This window comes from Chenopodium album, chromosome 24, assembly GCF_948465745.1.
Source record: "Chenopodium album chromosome 24, dcCheAlbu1.1, whole genome shotgun sequence".
Taxonomy (NCBI): Eukaryota; Viridiplantae; Streptophyta; class Magnoliopsida; order Caryophyllales; family Amaranthaceae; genus Chenopodium; species Chenopodium album.
This window is the reverse complement of record NC_137857.1, coordinates 20,769,720-20,788,066: the sequence shown is the minus strand read 5'-3', so window position 1 is coordinate 20,788,066 and position 18,347 is coordinate 20,769,720. Positions and strand designations below refer to the sequence as shown.

Here is an 18,347-nt window from a genome sequence, read left to right as displayed (position 1 = left end):
AATTCCCCCGTAACAACCACCAGCCACAACAGCAGCGACAACACAACATCAACAACACCAACCCGCAACCGCAACTAACACCACCGCAACCTTCTCCAACCACCTGCGAGCGCAACCCCCTTACCACCACGCATCCACCGCAACCAACACCAACAGCAGCAGAAATTGCGCCACCATTAACGCACCAATTCTCAGCAACAAATCGAGCAACAGCCCAAATCAGAGTAAATCGCAAATTGATTGAGTTCGAGCAAACCATTCGAAGAGTTCGGTCGAAGTTCAAGTGCAAAATCAGGCAGAATCGTTCGAGATTTTGTCATTTTTAGAGGAGTGGTCGAAAACACCCATGGTTCGATCGAACCAACCCATAGTTCGGCCGCACCTACTTTCGGTTCGATCGAACCATTTCACGAGCTTCGCACATGGCATTTAGTGAGATTGAACGGTTGCGATTAAGTGATGATTGCTGATGATGATTGATGATGGAGTATGGATGGCGTTGATGATGGTTGTTGGATGATGATGATAAGAGAGCAGCCACGAAAAAGAAGAAAATCATTTGGGGGTCTGATGTATTTCGTGGGTTTGGTGGGAATTTTGGGGGTTACGTTTTCTATTTTCATTTTCTTTTATTTTCATTTTTTATTTTAGTTTTGTTTTTGGATTTAGTTTCATTAGTTTTATTTATTTTATTTTTATTTTATTTTTTTTAGGCCTTGTATATAAATACCCCTTTTGGGGTTATTTCTCTAAAAAACTTTCAATCAACATTTAATTCTACCCTAGATTAGATTTGAGTAATTTTAGTTCCTTTATTTTCTCTCTCTTAGGGTTAGATTAGGATTTTCTCTCTCTAGTTTAGGAGTAGTTTAGAGAGAAAAGGCTTGGATTTTTCATGGAGTTTTGAGAGGTTGAAGATACAATTTGTAGATTTTTTTCTTCTCATTAATTCAATGAGTCTTTCTAACTTTCTCTCACCTTTATTGCTTTCATTTATTATTGTTTTTGCTTATTTATTTGGTTATTTGAGTAGATTAATTAGTTTAGGGTTTGTTTGGCATCATTTTTGGTTTTCAGTTTTCTGTTTTTTTGAAAACCAAAAACCAAAAACAGGAAACAAGAAAAAGGTGTTTTCACTTTTCTGTTGTCAGTTTTCAAAATTATCATGATTTTAATAAATCTATATAATTTTTGTTTCATTATGTGACATGTATAATACACTTTTAAAAAACAAAAAACCAAAAAACAGAAAACCACAACGATGCCAAACGAACCCTTAGTTATTTGATTCTTGTTTTTATTATTATTTTACCTTGTTTTCCATGTTTTTGTTCACCATGTTAGCTTAGGTTTTGTTCTAGGGAAATGGATGAAGATTATGTTAATTAATTTAATGATTGATTGTGATTAGTATGGAATTGTTTCTTGATTATTGTGTATGGATGATGCTTTTATGGATTAGAATCTTTCTAGCTAATTGATTCTATGTTCTTAATTATATTTTCAATCAATTGCGCGAGAGTGAGTTGGTTGAGAGCCCTAAATTCTTCCATACCTTTGCTAGGCTAGTTGCACGAGAGTGAATTAGTTTAGTAGGATAATTAACATGCTTAATTGTGCGAGAGTGAGTTCAATGTGTTAATTGTTCCTAATCAAGGTCATTTTCATCTAATTGTATGATGTTATTGAATGTTTTGATGTAATTGGATTCCACTTTCCCTAGTTTTAGTTATTTGCTCTTAGTAGTGTTTAGTTGAACCTCTCTCTATCTCACAAGCTTTCCTAGTAGTCTAATTAGCACAAATTGATACACTTAATCCTTCTGGGTTCGACCCTTTACTTACCCCTATACTCGTATTAGGGCAGTTTAGGATTATAAATTTCTAATTTAATTAGGGTTAGTAGACCTAACGACATTACTTAATCCCGCGATCAGTTAGACATTCATTTGACTCAATTAGCTTTGTAGAATGCATTTGACTTTCATTTGACTCAATTAACTTTGTATGAATGTGTTTGACTTTCATTTGACATAATTAACTTTGTTAATTGCATTTCACTTTCATTTTATTTAAAAAGCTTTGTTTAAATGTGTTTGACTTTCATTTGACTCAATTAGCTTTGTTGGATGCATTTGACTTTCATTTGATTGAAAAAGATTTGTTTGAATGTGTTCGACATTCATTTCACTCAATTATTTATGTTGAATGCATTCGGCTTTTATTTGATTCAAAAAGCTTTGTATGAATGTGTTTGATTTTCATTTGACTCAATTATCTTTATTGAATGCATTTGACTTTTAATTTATTCAAAAAGCTTTGTATGAATGTGTTTGACTTTCATTTAACTCAATTATCATTATTGAATGCATTTGACTTTAATTTGATTCAAAAACCCTTTTTTGAATGTGTTTGACTTTCATTTGAGTCAAAAAGCTTTGTAAGATGCACTTGACTTTCATTTGACTCAAAAAGCTTTGTTTGAATGTGTTTGACTTTCATTTCTCTCAATTATCTTTGTTGAATGCATTCGACTTTTATTTAATTCAAAAAGCTTTGTATGAATGTGTTTGAATTTCATCTGACTCAATTATCTTTATTGAATGCATTTGACTTTCATTTTATTCAAAAAGCTTTGTATGAATGTGTTTGACTTTCATTTGGCTCAATTATCTTTATTGAATGCATTTGACTTTCATTTTATTTAAAAACCCTTTTTTGAATGCGTTGAACTTTTGTTTGACTTAATCATCTTTATTAAATGCATTTGACTTTCATTTGATTCAAAAAGCTTTGTTTGAATGTGTTTGACTTTCACTTGACTCAATTATCTTTATTGAATGCATTTGACTTTCATTTGATTCAAAAAGCTTTGTTTGAATGTGTTTGACTTTTATTTGACTCAATTACCTTTATTGAATGCATTTGACTTTTATATGATTCAAAAACCCTTGTTTGAATACGTTTGACATTCATTTGAGTCAAAAAGCTTTGTTTAATGCACTTTACTTTCATTTGACTCAAAAAGCTTTGTTTGAATGAGTTTGACTTTCATTTGACTCATTTATCTTTGTTGAATGCTTTTGACTTTCATTTGATTCAAAAACCATTGTTTGCATGTGTTTGACATTCGATTGACTCAATTAGCTTTGTTGAATGCTTTTTACTTTCATTTGATTTAAAAAACTTTTTTTGAATGTGTTTATCTTTTATTTCACTCAATTAACTTTGTTGAATGCATTTGACTTTCATTTGATTCAAAAAGCTTTGTTTGAATGTGTTTGACTTTTATTTGACTCAATTAACTTTGTTGAATGCATTTGACTTTCATTTGATTCAAAAAGCTTTGTTTGAATGTGTTTGACTTTCATTCGACTCAATTATCTCAAAAAGCTTTGTTTGAATGTGTTTGACTTTCATTCGACTCAATTATCTTTGTTGAATGCATTTGACTTTCATTTCGTTCAAAAAGCATTGTTTGAATGTGTTTGACATTCATTTGATTCAAAAAGCTTTGAATGAATGTGTTTGACTTTCATTTGACTCAATTATCTTTGTTGAATGCATTTTACTTTCATTTATTTTAAAAAGCAATGTTTATGTGTTTAACTTTCATTTGACTCAATTAGCTTTGTAGAATGTATTTAACTTTCATTTGATTAAAAAAGCTTTGTTTTAATGTGTTTGACTTTCATTTGATTAAAAAAGCTTTGTTGAATGAGTTTGAAATTCATTTGACACAATTAGCTTTGTTAAATGCATTGCACTTTCAACTGATTCAAAAAGTTTTGTATGAATGTGTTTGACTTTCATTTGACTCAATTAACTTCGTTGAATGCATTTAACTTTCATTTGACTCAATTTGCTTTGTTGAATGTGTTTGACTTTCATTTGATTAAAAAAGCATTGTTTGAATGTGTTTGATTTTCATTTGACTCAATTAACTTTGTTGAATGCATTTGACTTTCATTTGGTTCAAAATGCTTTGTTTGACTTTCATTTGATTCAATTAGTTTTGATGAATGCATTTGATTTTCATTTGATTTAAAAAGCATTGTTTGAATGTGTTTGACTTTAATTTGACTTAATTAGCTTTATTGAACGCATTTGATTTTCATTTGATTTGAATAAATTTGTTTGAGTGTGTTTGACTTTCATTTGACTCAATTAGCTTTGTAGAATGCATTTGACTTTTATTTGGCTTAATTAGCTTTGTATGAATGTGTTTTACTTTCATTTGACTCAATAAGCTTTGTTGAATGCATTTTACTTTCATTTGTTGCAAAAACCTTTGTTTATATGTGTTTGACTTTCAATTAACTCAATTAGCTTTGTTGAATGCATTTGACTTTCATTTGGTTCATAAAGCTTTGTATGAATGTGTTTGACTTTCATTTGACTGAATTATCATTGTTAAATGCATTTGACTTTCATTTGATTTAAAAAGCTTTGTTTGAATGTGTTTGACTTTTATTTGAGTCAAAAAGCTTTGTTGGATGCATTTGACTTTATTTGGTTCAAAAAGCTTTGTTTGAATGAATTTGACTTTCATTTGACTCAATTATCTTTGTTGAATGCATTTGACTTTCATTTGGTTCAAAAAGCTTTTTTTGAATGTGTTTGACTTTCATTTGATTCAAAAAGCTTTCTATGAATGTGTTTGACTTTTTTTTGACTCAATTATCTTTATTCAATTCATTTGACTTTCATTTTGCTCAATTATCTTTGTGGAATGCATTTGACTTTTATTTGGTTCAAAAAGCTTTGTTTGAATGTGTATGACATTCATTCGATTCAAAAAGCTTTGTATATATGAATGTGTTTGACTTTCATTTGACGCAATTATCTTTGTTGAATGCATTTGACTTTAATTTGATTCAAAAAGTATTTTGAATTTGTTTGACTTTCATTTGACTCAATTAGCTTTGTTGAATGCATTTGACTTTCATTTGATTTAAAAAGCTTTTTTTAAATGTGTTTGACTTTCATTTGACTCAATTAGCTTTGTAGAATGCATTTGAATTTAATTTGACTCAATTAGCTTTGGATGAATGTATTTAATTTTCATTTGACTCTATTAGCTTTGTTAATTGCATTTCACTTTCATTTAATTCAAAAAGCTTTGTTTGAATGTGGTTGACTTTCATTTGACTTAATCAGCTTTGTTGAATGCATTTGACTTTTATTTGATTTAAAAAGCTTTGTTTGAATGTGTTTGACTTTCATTTAACTTAATTAGCTTTGTAGAATGCATTTGACTTTCATTTGGTTCAAAAAGCTTTGTATGAATGTGTTTTACATTCATTTGAGTCAATTAGCTTTGTTAATTGCATTTCACTTTCATTTAAATCAAAAAGATTTGGTTGAATGTGTTTGACTTTAAATTGACTCAACTAGTTTTGTTGAATGCATTTTTACTTTTATTCGATTCAGAAAGCTTTGTTTGAATGTGTTTGACTTTCATTTTACTCAATTATCTTTTTCAAAAGCATTTGACTTTCATTTGATTCAAGATGCTTTGTATGAATGTGTTTAGTTTCATTTGACTAGATTATCTTTATTGATTGCATTTGACTTTTTATTTGATTCTAAAAACTTGGTTTGAATGTGATTGACTTTCATTTGAGTCAAAAAGCTTTGTTTGAATGTGATTGACTTTCAATTGATTCAAAAAGCTTTGTTTGAATCTGTTTGACTTTCAATTGACTTAATTATCTTTGTTGAATGCATTTCACTTTCATTTGATTCAAAAAGCTTTATTTGAATGTGTTTGACTTTCATTTGACTCATTTATCTTTGTTGAATGCATTTGACTTTCATTTGATTCAAAAAGCTATATTTGAATGTGTTTGACTTTCATTTGACTCAATTAGTGACGTGGGGAAAACTATGTCGTTGAACTAATCCTCCCTACGGTCAAACAAATTTATAATCACTCAACTACCTAAATACAAGTATATAGGTAAGTCAAGGGTCGAACCACTAGGAACGGTTATGTTCAAGTATTTCTAATTAACGCCTAAGCTAGGTCGAATTCCAAGGTGAAAGTTAACGCTATTCTACTTTCTAAATAAAGAACCAAACAAATGAAACACTAGGGAATGGGGATCAACATGCATTCATGATAACCAAGGTAATTAGGGAGTCAAGCAATCCAAGCTATGCAAAGACAAATAGTAGGAGCAATTAGGGGCATTCAACTAATCATCCTCACAATCTCTAACATAGATTTCTCTAGTGCTAAACAATATGAAGAAACATAATCAAATACTCAACTAATTATGATCAAATCGATATCAAGTGGTCATGTCAATCAATTCAATCATGCAATCAATGCTAGCAATCATGGTTAGCTACTCCAATCAAACTTATGCAACATGCAAACCTCTATGAATCAATTTAATCACAACACAAGAACTACTCTAATTCCCAAATCAATCTCAATCCGTCAATCACACATGTCTACCAAAACCCTAGCAAGTAAACTACTCAAGAAACATGATCAAATCTACTATCAACTATAGAAAACAAGAATCAACAAAATATCAAGAATAATTACTCTAATCAAACATCAAATATCAAAATCAAACCAAACAAACATCAAATTAAACAAAACAATTGAATGAGATAGAGTTTAGAAATGCTCATTGATAATTAGGAAGATCTCCAACACAATTGTCACACTTGCATCTTCAATCTCTCAATCACCATTGAAATTCCTCACTTTCTCTCTCTAAAACTACTCCTAATCTAGAGAGAGAAGCTCTCAACCTAAGAGAGAGAAAACTATTCTAAACTAAAGAATTACATCAATCAAGAATAAAGGAAACCAAAAACTATATAAACAAAAGGAGAAAAGAAGCTTAAAATCGTAAAAGACCCGGAAACCCGCGCCCGCGGAGAACTCGGCCGCGCCCGCGGAGGAAGACGGAAACCTCGATAACCGCGCCCGCGGCCCAAGCCCACGCCCGCGGGGCCAAGGCCTGCGCCCTCGGGGAGCCCTCGGGACAACCGCGGGTGCTTACTGCCCAAAAACGGCAGTTTTGGAGCTGCAGCAGCCCCGCGCCCGCGGGTACTGTAGCCCGCGCCCGCGGCAGAATTTCAGGGCTAACTTTGGAAGGCTTTAACTCTCAATCTATGAATCGTATGAGGGCGTGCGACCTATCATTGGAAAGGTATTTAAGTCTAGTTTCCAACCCAACTTGAATCACATCAATCCGAGTTGTAGAACCTGAGATATGGCTGAAACAATGAACAAAGGTCCTATTTGAAACTTTGCAATCCTTCGTTTTCCTTTGTTTCAAACTCAAATTCAATTCCGAAAAGTGCATATTGATGCTAGTGGGTGCTATTTTCAATTTCCATGCATATAGCCCGCGACGTACCTACCAAACAACGCAAAGAAACGGAGAAGCGAGAGAAATAGCCGAGAAATGAATAAAATGATGAGAAAACCATTAAAAGCATGCATTTCTCTAAACTAACATAAAATAACACAAATCGAGCATTATTCTCTATAAACACGACACAAACGACTAAAAACGAGCATAGAAATATAAAGAAAACATAGCCTAAAGGTGCCATAAATGGCACGGATCAATTAGCTTTGTTGAATGCATTTGACTTTCATTTGGTTCAAAAAGCTTTGTTTGAATATGTTTGACTTTCATTTGACTCAATTATCTTTGTTCAATGCATTTCACTTTCATTTGATTCAAAAAACTTTGTATGAATGTGATTGACTTTAATTTGCCACAATTATCTTTGTTGAATGCATTTGACTTTCATTGGATCAAAAAGCATTGTTTGAATGTGTTTGACTTTCATTTGACTCAATTAGCTTTGTTGAATGCAATTTACTTTCATTTGATTCAAAAAGCTTTGTTTGAATGTGTTTGACTTTCATTTGATTCAATTAGCTTTGATGAATGCATTTGATTTTCATTTGATTTAAAAAGCTTTATTTAAATGTGTTTGTCTTTAATTTGACTCAATTAGCTATGTTGAATGCATTTCACTTTCATTTGATTCAAAAAGCTTTGTTTGAATGTGCTTGACTTTCATTTGACTCAATTAGCTTTGTAGAATGTATTTGACTTTCATTTGACTCAATTAGATTTGTATTAATGTGTCAGACTTTCGTTTGACTCAATTAGCTTTGTTAATTGCATTTCACTTTCATTTAATTCAAAAAGCATTGTTTGAATGTGTTTGACTTTCATTTGACTCAAAAAGATTTGTTGAATGCATTTTACTTTCATTTGATGTAAAAAGCTTTGTTTGAATGTGTTTGATTTTCAATTAACTCAATTAGCTTTGTTGAATGCATTTGACTTTCATTTGATTCAAAAAGATTTGTTTGAATGTGTTTGAATTTCATTTGACTCAATTATCTTTGTTGAATGCGTTTGACTTTCATTTGATTCAAAAAGCTTTGTTTGAATGTGTTTGCCATTCATTTGATCCAAAAAGCCTTGTATGAATGTGTTTGACTTTCATTTGACTCAATTATCTTTGTTGAATGCATTTGACTTTCATTTGATTGAAAAAGCATTGTTTGAATGTGTTTGACTTTCGTTTGACTCAATTAGCTTTGTTGAATGCATTTGACTTTGATTTGATTCAAAAACTTTTTTTGAATGTGTTTGACTTTCATTTGACTTAATTAGCTTTGTAGAATGCATTTGACATTCGTTTGACTTAATTAGCTTTGTGTGAATGTGTTTGACTTTCATTTGACTCAATTAGCTTTGTTAATTGCATTTCACTTTCATTTAACTCAAAAAGCTTTGTTTGAATGTGTTTTACTTTCATTTGTCTCAATTAGCTTTGTTGATTGCATTTTACTTTCATTTGATGCAAAAAGCTTTGTATGAATGTGTTTGACTTTCATTTGACTCAATTATCCTTGTTGAATTCATTTGACTTTCATTTGTTTTAAAAAGGTTTGTTTGAATGTGTTTGACTTTCATTTGACTCAATAATCTTTGTTGAATGCATTTGACTTTCATTTGGTTCAAAAAGCGTTGTTGAATGTTTTTGACTATCATTTGACTTAATTAGCTTTGTTGAATGCATTTGAGTTATATTTGATTCAAAAAAGCTTTTTATGAATGTGTTTGACTCTCATTTGACCCAATTACCTTTGTTGAATGCATTTGACTTTCATTTGATTCAATATATCTCTTTTTTGTTGCTATTGAAAACAAGTTGTCTTACTAGTTGTTGTTTGATTTCATTAAATTTTGTCTTGTTTCCATATATCAACAAATTCTGACAACTACTTTTTTATTTGAAGCGATTTAGAATCAAATTGAGGCAATAAATTTTTGAACTGTTCCTATTAGAAATTAGCTGTCTTACTAGTTGTTGCATTTTACATTCATTTGATTCAAAAAGCTTTGATTGAATGTGTTTGACGTTTATTTGACTCAATTAGCTTTGTTGAATGCATTTGACTTTCTTTTGATTCAAATCGCTTTGTTTGAATGTGTTTGACTTTCATTTGAGTCAAAAAGCTTTGTTGAATGCATTTGACTTTCATTTGATTCAAAAAGTTTTGTTTGAATTTGTTTGACTTTCATTTGAGTCAAAAAGCTATGTTGAATGCATTTGACATTCATTTTATTCAAAAAGCTTTGTTTGAATGTGTTTGACTTTAATTTAACTTAATTATCTTTGTTGAATGCATTTTACTTTCATTTGGTTCAAAAAGCTTTATTTGAATGTGTTTGACTTCCATTTGACTCAATTAGCTTTGTTGAATGCATTTTACTTTCAATCAATTCAAAAAGCTTTATTTGAATGTGTTTGACTTTCATTTCACTCAATTAGCTTTGTCGAATGCATTTGACATTCATTTGAGTCAAAAAGCTTTGTTGAATGCATTTGACTTTCATTTGCTTCAAAAAGCTTTGTTTGAATTTGTTTGACTTTCATTTGAGTAAAAAAGCTGTGTTGAATGCATTTGACTTTCATTTTATTCAAAAAGCTTTGTTTGAATGTGTTTTACTTTCATTTGACTTAATTATCTTTGTTGAATGCATTTGACTTTCATTTGATTCAAAAAGCTTTGTTTGAATGTGTTTGACTTTCATTTGACTCAATTGTCTTTGTTGAATGTATTTAACTTTCATTTGATTCAAAAAGCGTTGTTGAATGTGCTTCAACTTCATTTGGCTCAATTAGCTTTGTTGAATGCATTTGAGTTTTATTTGATTCAAAAAGCTTTGTATGAATGTGTTTGACTTTCATTTGACCCAATTACCTTTGTTAAATGCATTTGACTTTCATTTGATTCAATATATCTCTTTTTTGTTGCTATTGAAAACAAATTGTCGTACTAGTTGTTGCTAGATTTCATCAAATTTTGTCTTGTTTCCATATATCAACAAATTCTGACAACTAATTTTTTATTTATAGAGATTTAGAAACAAATTAAGGCAACAAATTTTTAAATTGTTCCCATTAGAAATTAGCCGTCTCATTATTGGTTCTAGATGACAGCAGATTTTTTATTTGTAGTCATTTAGCAATGCCATTTTACAAAACGTTTGGCAACAAAATTTCTAGTTGTTGCTATTTGAGACACTTGTTTTACTATTTGTTGCTAAAATGACATCACATATTAATTTGTTGCCATTAGAAATAAGTTGTGTTATAAATTGTTGCTAATTTATTAAGAGTCATTGAACTAATTTACATAATCTTGTTCTATACAAAAGAAATATTAGAATGAATTAATAATCGTTCAATCACTTTTAGCAATAAAACGAAGGTGATAAAATAATATATATTATTTTATAAGTTCATTAGAAAGAGCATGTAGAAAATGGGAATGCTTCTTACTATTTTGCCCGAATTTGCTTGTTTTTGGATCTACAAGACCTTAAAACCTTATGAATTGCTTTGTTTTTGTGATTTCATTTGTGAATCAGTTATGAATACATATATTTGACATGACTCAAGCCTTTTCAAGTTCATTAGAAAGAGCATGTAGAAAATGGGAATGTTTCTTCCCATTTTGGCCGAATTTGCTTGATTTTGGCTCTACAAGACCTTAAAACCTTATAACATGCTTTATTTTTGTGATTTATTTTCTTAGAAAGTTATAAATACATATATTTGACATGATTCAAGCATTTATAAGTTCATTAGAAAGAGCATGTAGAAAATGGGAACGCTTCTTCCCATTTGGGCCGAATTTGCTTGATTTTGGTTCTACAAGACCTTAAAACCTTATAACATGCTTTTTTTTGTAATTTCTTTTCTTAGAAAGTTATAAATACATATATTTGACATGAATCAAGCCTTTTCAAGTTCATTAGAAAGAGCATGTGGAAATGGGAATGCTTTTTCCCATTTTGCCCGAATTTGCTTGATTTCGGTTCTACTAGACCTTAAAACCTTATAACTTGCTTTGTTTTTGTGATTTATATGCTTAGAAAATTATAAATACATATATTTGATATGATTCAAGAATTTATAAGTTCATTAGAAAGAGCATGTAGAAAATGGAAATGCTTCTTACTATTTAGCCCGAATTTGTTTGATTTTGGTTCTACAAGACCTTAAAACCTTATAAATTGCGTTGTTTTTGTGATTTATTTTGTTAGGAAGTTATAAATAAATATATTTGACATGAATCAAGCCTTTTCAAGTTTATTAAAAAGAGCATGTAGAAAGAGGAAATGTTTCTTACTATTTTGCCCGAATTTGCTTGATTTCAGTTCTATAAGACCTTACAACCTTATAACTTGCTTTGTTTTTGTGATTTCTTTGCTTATGCATTTATAAATACATACATTTCACTTGATTCAAACAATTATAAGTTCTTAGAAAGAGCATGTAGAATTTGGGAATGCTTGTTACTATTCTGCCCGAATTTGCTTGATTTTGGTTCTACAAGACCTTAAAACCTCATAACTTGCTTTGTTTTTGTGATTTATTTTCTTATGGAGTTATAAATACATACATTTGAAATGATCCAAGCATTTATAAGTTCATTAGAAAGAGCATGTAGAAAATGGGAACGTTTCTTCCCATTTTGCCCGAATTTGTTTGATTTTGGTTCAACAAGACCTTAAAACCTTATAACTTGCTTTTGCTTTGTTATTTATTTGCTTAGGCAGTTATAAATATGTATATTTGACATGAGTCAAGAATTTATAATTTCATTAGTTATAAGTGACTTTTATGTCACTTTTAGGGTGTTTATTGAGTCGTATTCCGGCTTATTTTCCAATAATTTCACCCATTTTATCCTTTATTTCTATTATTTTATTATTTTCATCTTTAATATTTATTTTGAGTATTTTTGGAGCGTTTTAGTTTATTTTCTTTATTTTATTAGTTTTAGTCTATTTTCGTATTTTATTTTATTTTATTTGTTTGCGTAGTTTTAATTATTTTTTTTTAGTTTAGTTTTATGTCCCTTATATCTAGTTTATTTTTATTTTATTTATTTTATTTTATTTGTCTTGGTTTTATTTTATTTCATCCTTTATTTATTTTCATTTTTATTTATTTTTATTTTATTTATTTTATTTTATGTCCCGATCCTCTCCACTTGCTTTGATTTTGTGATTTATTTTCTTATGGAGTTATAAATAAATATATTTGACATGATCCAAGTGTTTATAAGTTCATTACAAAGTGCATGTAAAAAATGGGAACGTTTCTTCCCATTTTTCCCGAATTTGCTTAATTTTGGTTCTACAAGACCTTAAAACCTTATAATTTACTTTTGCTTTGTTATTTCTTTGCTTAGGCAGTTATAAATATGTATATTTGACATGATTCAAGAATTGATAATTTCATTTCAAAGAGCATGTAGAAAATGGGAATGCTTCTTTCTATTTTGCATTTTTGCCCGAATTTGCTTGATTTTGGTTCTACAAGACCTTAAAACATTATGAATTGCTTTGTTTTTGTGATTTCTTTTGTGAGGCAGTTATAATACATATATTTAACATGACTCAAGCCTTTTCAAGTTCATTAGAAAGAGCATGTAAAAAATGAGAATGCTTCTTCCCATTTTGGCCGAATTTGCTTGATTTTGGCTCTACAAGACCTTAAAACCTTATAACGTGCTTTATTTTTGTGAATTATTTTCTTAGGAAGTTATAAATACATATATTTGACACGAATCAAGCCTTTTCAATTTCATTAGAAAGAGCATGTAGAAAATGGGAACGCTTCTTCTCATTTTGCCCGGATTTGCTTGATTTCGGTCTACCAGACCTTAAAACCTTATAACTTGCTTTGTCTTAGTGATTTCTATGATTAGGCAGTTAATAATACATATATTTGACAAGATTCAAGCCTTTATAAGTTCATTAGAAAAAGTATGTAGAAAATGGAAATGCTTTTTACCATTTGGGTCGAATTTGGTTGATTTTGGTTCTACAAGACCTTAAAACCTTATAACATCCTTTGTTTTTGTGATTTCTTTTATTAGGATTTTATAAATACATATATTTGACATGAATCAAGCCTTTTCAAGTTCATTAGAAAGAGAATGTAAAAAATGGGTGCTTCTTGCTTTTTCGGTTCTACCAGACCTTAAAACCTTGTAACTTGCTTTTTCTTAGTGATTTCTATGCTTAGGCAATTACAAATACATACATTGGACATGATTCAAGTCTTTATAAGTTCAGTACAAAGAGCATGTAGAAAATGGGAACGCTTCTTCCCATATGGCCGAATTTGCTTGATTTTGGTTCTACAAGACCTTAATACCTCATAACATGCTTTGTTTTTGTGATTTATTTTCTTAGGAAGTTATAAATACATATACTTAAAATGAATCAAGCCTTTTTAAGTTCATTAGAAAGAGCATGTAGAAAATGGGAACGCTTCTTCTCATTTTGCCCGAATTTGCTTGATTTTGGTTCTACAACACCTTAAAACCTTATAACTTGCTTTGTTTTTGTGATTTATATGCTTAGAAAAATATAAATACATATATTTGATATGATTCAAGAATTTATAAAATCATTAGAAAGAGCATGTAGAAAATGGAATGGCTTCTTACTATTTTGCCCGAATTTGCTTGATTTTGGTTCTACAAGACCTTAAAACCTTATAACTTTCTTGGTTTTTGTGATTTATCTTGTTAGGAAGTTATAAATACATACATTTGACATGAATCAAGCCTTTTCAAGTTTATTAAAAAGAGCATGTAGAAAAAGGGAATGCTTCTTACTATTTTGCCCGAATTTGTTTGATTTCAGTTCTACAAGACCTAAAAACCATATAACTTTCTTTGTTTTTGTGATTTCTATGCTTATGCAGTTATAAATAGATATATTTCACATGATTCAAACAATTATAAGTTCTTTAGAAAGAGCATGTAGAATTTGGGAATGCTTCTTACTATTTTGCCCGAATTTGCTTGATTTTTGTTCTACAAGACCTTAGAACCTCATAACTTGCTGGTGATTTATTTTCTTATGGAGTCATAAATACATATATTTGACATGATCCAAGCATTTATAAGTTCATTAGATAGAGCATGTAGAAAATGGGAACGTTTCTTCCCATTTTGCATGAATTTGCTTGATTTTGGTTCTACAAGACCTTAAAACCTTATAACTTACCTTTGCTTTGTTATTTATTTGCTCAGGTAGTTATAAATATTTATATTTGACATGATTCAAGAATTTATAATTTCATTAGAAAGAACATGTAGAAAATGGGAATGCTTCTTGCTATTTTGCCCGAATTTGCTTGATATTGGTTCTACAAGACCTTAAAACCTTAATACATGCTTTGTTTTTGTGATTTATTTTATTTGGAAGTTATAAATACATATATTTGACATGAATCAATCATTTTCAAGTTCAATAGAAAGAGCGTGTAGAAAATGGGAACGCTTATTCTCATTTTGCCTGAATTTGTTTCATTTTGGTTCTACCAGACCTTATAACCTTATAAAATGCTTTCTCTTTGTTATTTATTTGCTTCGTTAGTTACAAATACATATATTTGATATGATTCAAGCCTTTATAATTTCATTAGAAGGAGCATGTAGAAAACGGGAACGCTTCTTCCCATTTTGGCCGAATTTGCTTGATTTTGGTTCTACTATATCTTAAGACCTTATAACATGCTTTTTTTGTGATTTCTTTTCTTAGGAAGTTATAAATACATATATTAGACATGAATCAAGCCTTTTCAAGTTCATTAGAAAGAGCGTGTAGAAAATAAGAACGCTTCTTCTCATTTTGCCCGAATTTGCTTGATTTCGGTTCTACCAGACCTTAAAACCTTATAACTTGCTTTGTATTAGTGATTTATATGCTTAGGGAGTTACTAATACATATATGTAACATGATTCAAGCCTTTATAAGTTCATTAGAAAGAGCATGTAGAAAATGGGAACGTTTCATCCCATTTGGGCCGAATTTGGCTGATTTTGGTTCCGCAAGACCTTAAAACCTTATAACATCCTTTTTTTTTTGATTTATTTTGTTAGGAAGTTATAAATACAAATATTTGACATGACCCGGGGTCTTTTCAAGTTCATTAGAAAGTGCATGTAGAAAATGAGAACGCTTCTTCTCATTTTGCCTGAATTTGCTTGATTTCGGTTCTACCAGACCTTAAAACCTTATAACTTGCTTTGTATTAGTGATTTGTATGCTTAGGGAGTTACTAATACATATATGTAACATGATTCAAGCCTTTATAAGTTCATTAGAAAGAGCATGTAGAAAATGGGAACGCTTCATCCCATTTGGGCCAAATTTGGTTGATTTTGGTTCTGCAAGACCTTAAAACCTTATAACATCCTTTGTTTTTTTGATTTCTTTTGTTAGGAAGTTATAAATACAAATATTTGACATGACCCGGGGTCTTTTCAAGTTCATTAGAAAGTGCATGTAGAAAATGAGAACGCTTCTTCTCATTTTGCCTGAATTTGCTTGATTTCGGTTCTACCAGACCTTAAAACCTTAGAAATTGCTTTCTCTTTGTTATTTATTTTCTTAGGTAGTTACAAATACATATATTTGACATGATTCAAGCCTTTATAAGTTCATTAGAAGGAGCATGTAGAAAACGGGAACGCTTCTTCCCATGTTGGCCGAATTTGCTTGATTTTGGTTCTACAAGACCTTAAAACCTTATAACATGCTTTTTTTTGTGATTTATTTTCTTAGGAATTTATAAATACATATATTAGACATGAATCAACCCTTTTCAAGTTCTTAGAAAGAGCGTTTAGAAAATAGGAACGCTTCTTCTCATATGATGTTAATTGGTAACAATAATTTTCATTTTGATGACCTTAAATAGTTAATTGACCTAAAAGAATGTCATTCTTCTAAGTGCTTTACTTACTTTTTCTATGCTTTTTGTATCATTTATTTTTTTGTGAAACTGCTATATAATGAGGGAGGATCGAGCATGGATGTATAAACGGTTACAAGGAAAATTCCTTAGTCCAACCTCTGCTGAAAAGGTCAATGAATTTATTACATTTGCTACCACACAAGACAATGTCGTGATAGATGGTGTGATGAAATGTCCATGTGCACAGTGTCGAAATATTCCTTATCAAGATCTTGATACCATTAAGGAGTATCTCTATAGGCATGGTTTTTTGCCTAACTATTTCCAATGTGTTTTTCATGGTGAACTGCACTTCCAAAGAGAATCCCAAAGTAGCAGCTCCATATCCACCGAGGATGCATTGAACCCATATAGAAACATGGTATTAGATGCCTTTGGACTAGAAGGTGGTTTAGAAAATATTGAAGAAGAGCCACATGCTAGTTACAAGAAATTCTTTGACATGTTGAAGGCAGCGGAAGCGCCATTGTATGATGGCTGCAAGTTGTCTGTATTGTTTGCTGCTGCAAGGATGGCAAACATCAAGTGCGAGTATAATATTCCACATAAAGATATAGATGGTGTTGCTTCCTTAATGAAAGACATGTGCCCAGATGAAAACAAGATGACAAATAGTTTTTACATAACTAAGAAATTGCTTGAAGGGATAGAACTTCCGCACCAAAAGATTCATGTATGTCAAAATGGATGTATGTTATTTTGGAAAGAACACAAAGATCTCAAAGAATGTCTATATTGTAAAGGAAGTCATTATAAGACACTTAGAGAAAGTGCCAACAATTCTACTCAAAGTGCTCTTATTTACTTTCTTATAGGCCCGAGATTACAAAGATTATATGCAACAAGATCTACTGCGGAGCAGATGAGGTGGCATAAAGATAATCCTCGAGTTCATGGCCTTATGTCTCATCCGAGTGATGGAGAGGCGTGGAAACGCCTAGATGAAGAGTACCCTTCTTTTGCTGCGGAGCCTAGAAATGTCCGACTAGGTCTTTGTATCGACGGATTTTCACCATTTGGAAAGACAGGAAGGCAATATTCTTGTTGGCCCGTCATTTTAACTCCTTATAATCTTCCGCCTGAATTTTGCATGAAAAAACCTTTTATGTTTCTAAGTTTAATAATTCCAAGTCTGAAGATCCTAAAGGGAATCTCGATGTGTACTTGCAACCTCTTATTGAAGAGTTAAAGCAATTATGGGAGGTTGGGTTACCGACTTACAACATGCTTTCAGGATGGACCTTGTCGGGTAGATTAGCTTGCCCATATTGTATGGAAAACACTAAGGCTTTCACTCTTAAAAATGGTGGAAAACAAAGTTGGTTTGATTGTCACCGTCAGTTTTTACCCCATGATCATAATATTTGAAAAAATAAGAGTGCTTTTTTTAAAGCCAGAGTTGAGAATGATTCTCCACCACCACGAATGAGTGGTGAGGACATTTGGAATCGAGTATCTTTATTTCCAAAAACTATTGAGCAAATAAGGGGTGATGATAACGAGGCAGAAGGATATGGAAAGTTCCACCATTGGACAAAGCAAAGCGTCTTTTGGGAGCTTCCATATTGGAGCAAGCTCTTGATACGCCATAATCTTGATGTCATGCACATTTAAAAAAATGTATTTGATAATGTGTTTCACACTGTAATGGATATTAAGGGTAAAACTAAAGACAATGTGAAAGCAAGAAGAGACTTGGGAGAGTATTGTAGACGACGAAAATTGGAGGCGCAAGATGTTGTTAATAGTAAAGGGGAAAAACGGACTTCAAAACCGAATGCTCCTTTTGTGTTTCCTAAAGAGAAAAGGAAACTTATTTGTGAATGGGTGAAGAAATTAAAGTTTCCTGATGGATATGCTTCTAATTTAGGTAGATGCGTTGATTTAAAGGAGTGTAAGCTATTCGGTATGAAAAGTCATGATTGTCATGTTTTTATGCAACGATTGCTACCAGCGATATTTAAAGACTTGTTACCCTTGAATGTGTGGAAT

At 30.9% G+C, this 18,347-nt stretch overlaps 1 protein-coding gene across 1 annotated transcript; it reads left to right on the top strand.

The window, feature by feature from the left end:
• The first annotated feature begins 16,392 nt into the window (after positions 1-16,392).
• On the top strand, positions 16,393-17,969 carry LOC145610640 (uncharacterized). The gene is made up of 3 exons (XM_081665946.1): positions 16,393-17,398; positions 17,494-17,604; positions 17,749-17,969. The coding sequence occupies exons 1-3, from the start codon at positions 16,393-16,395 to the stop codon at positions 17,967-17,969; spliced, it is 1,338 nt and encodes a 445-aa protein (XP_081522072.1).
• The last annotated feature ends 378 nt before the right edge of the window (positions 17,970-18,347 follow it).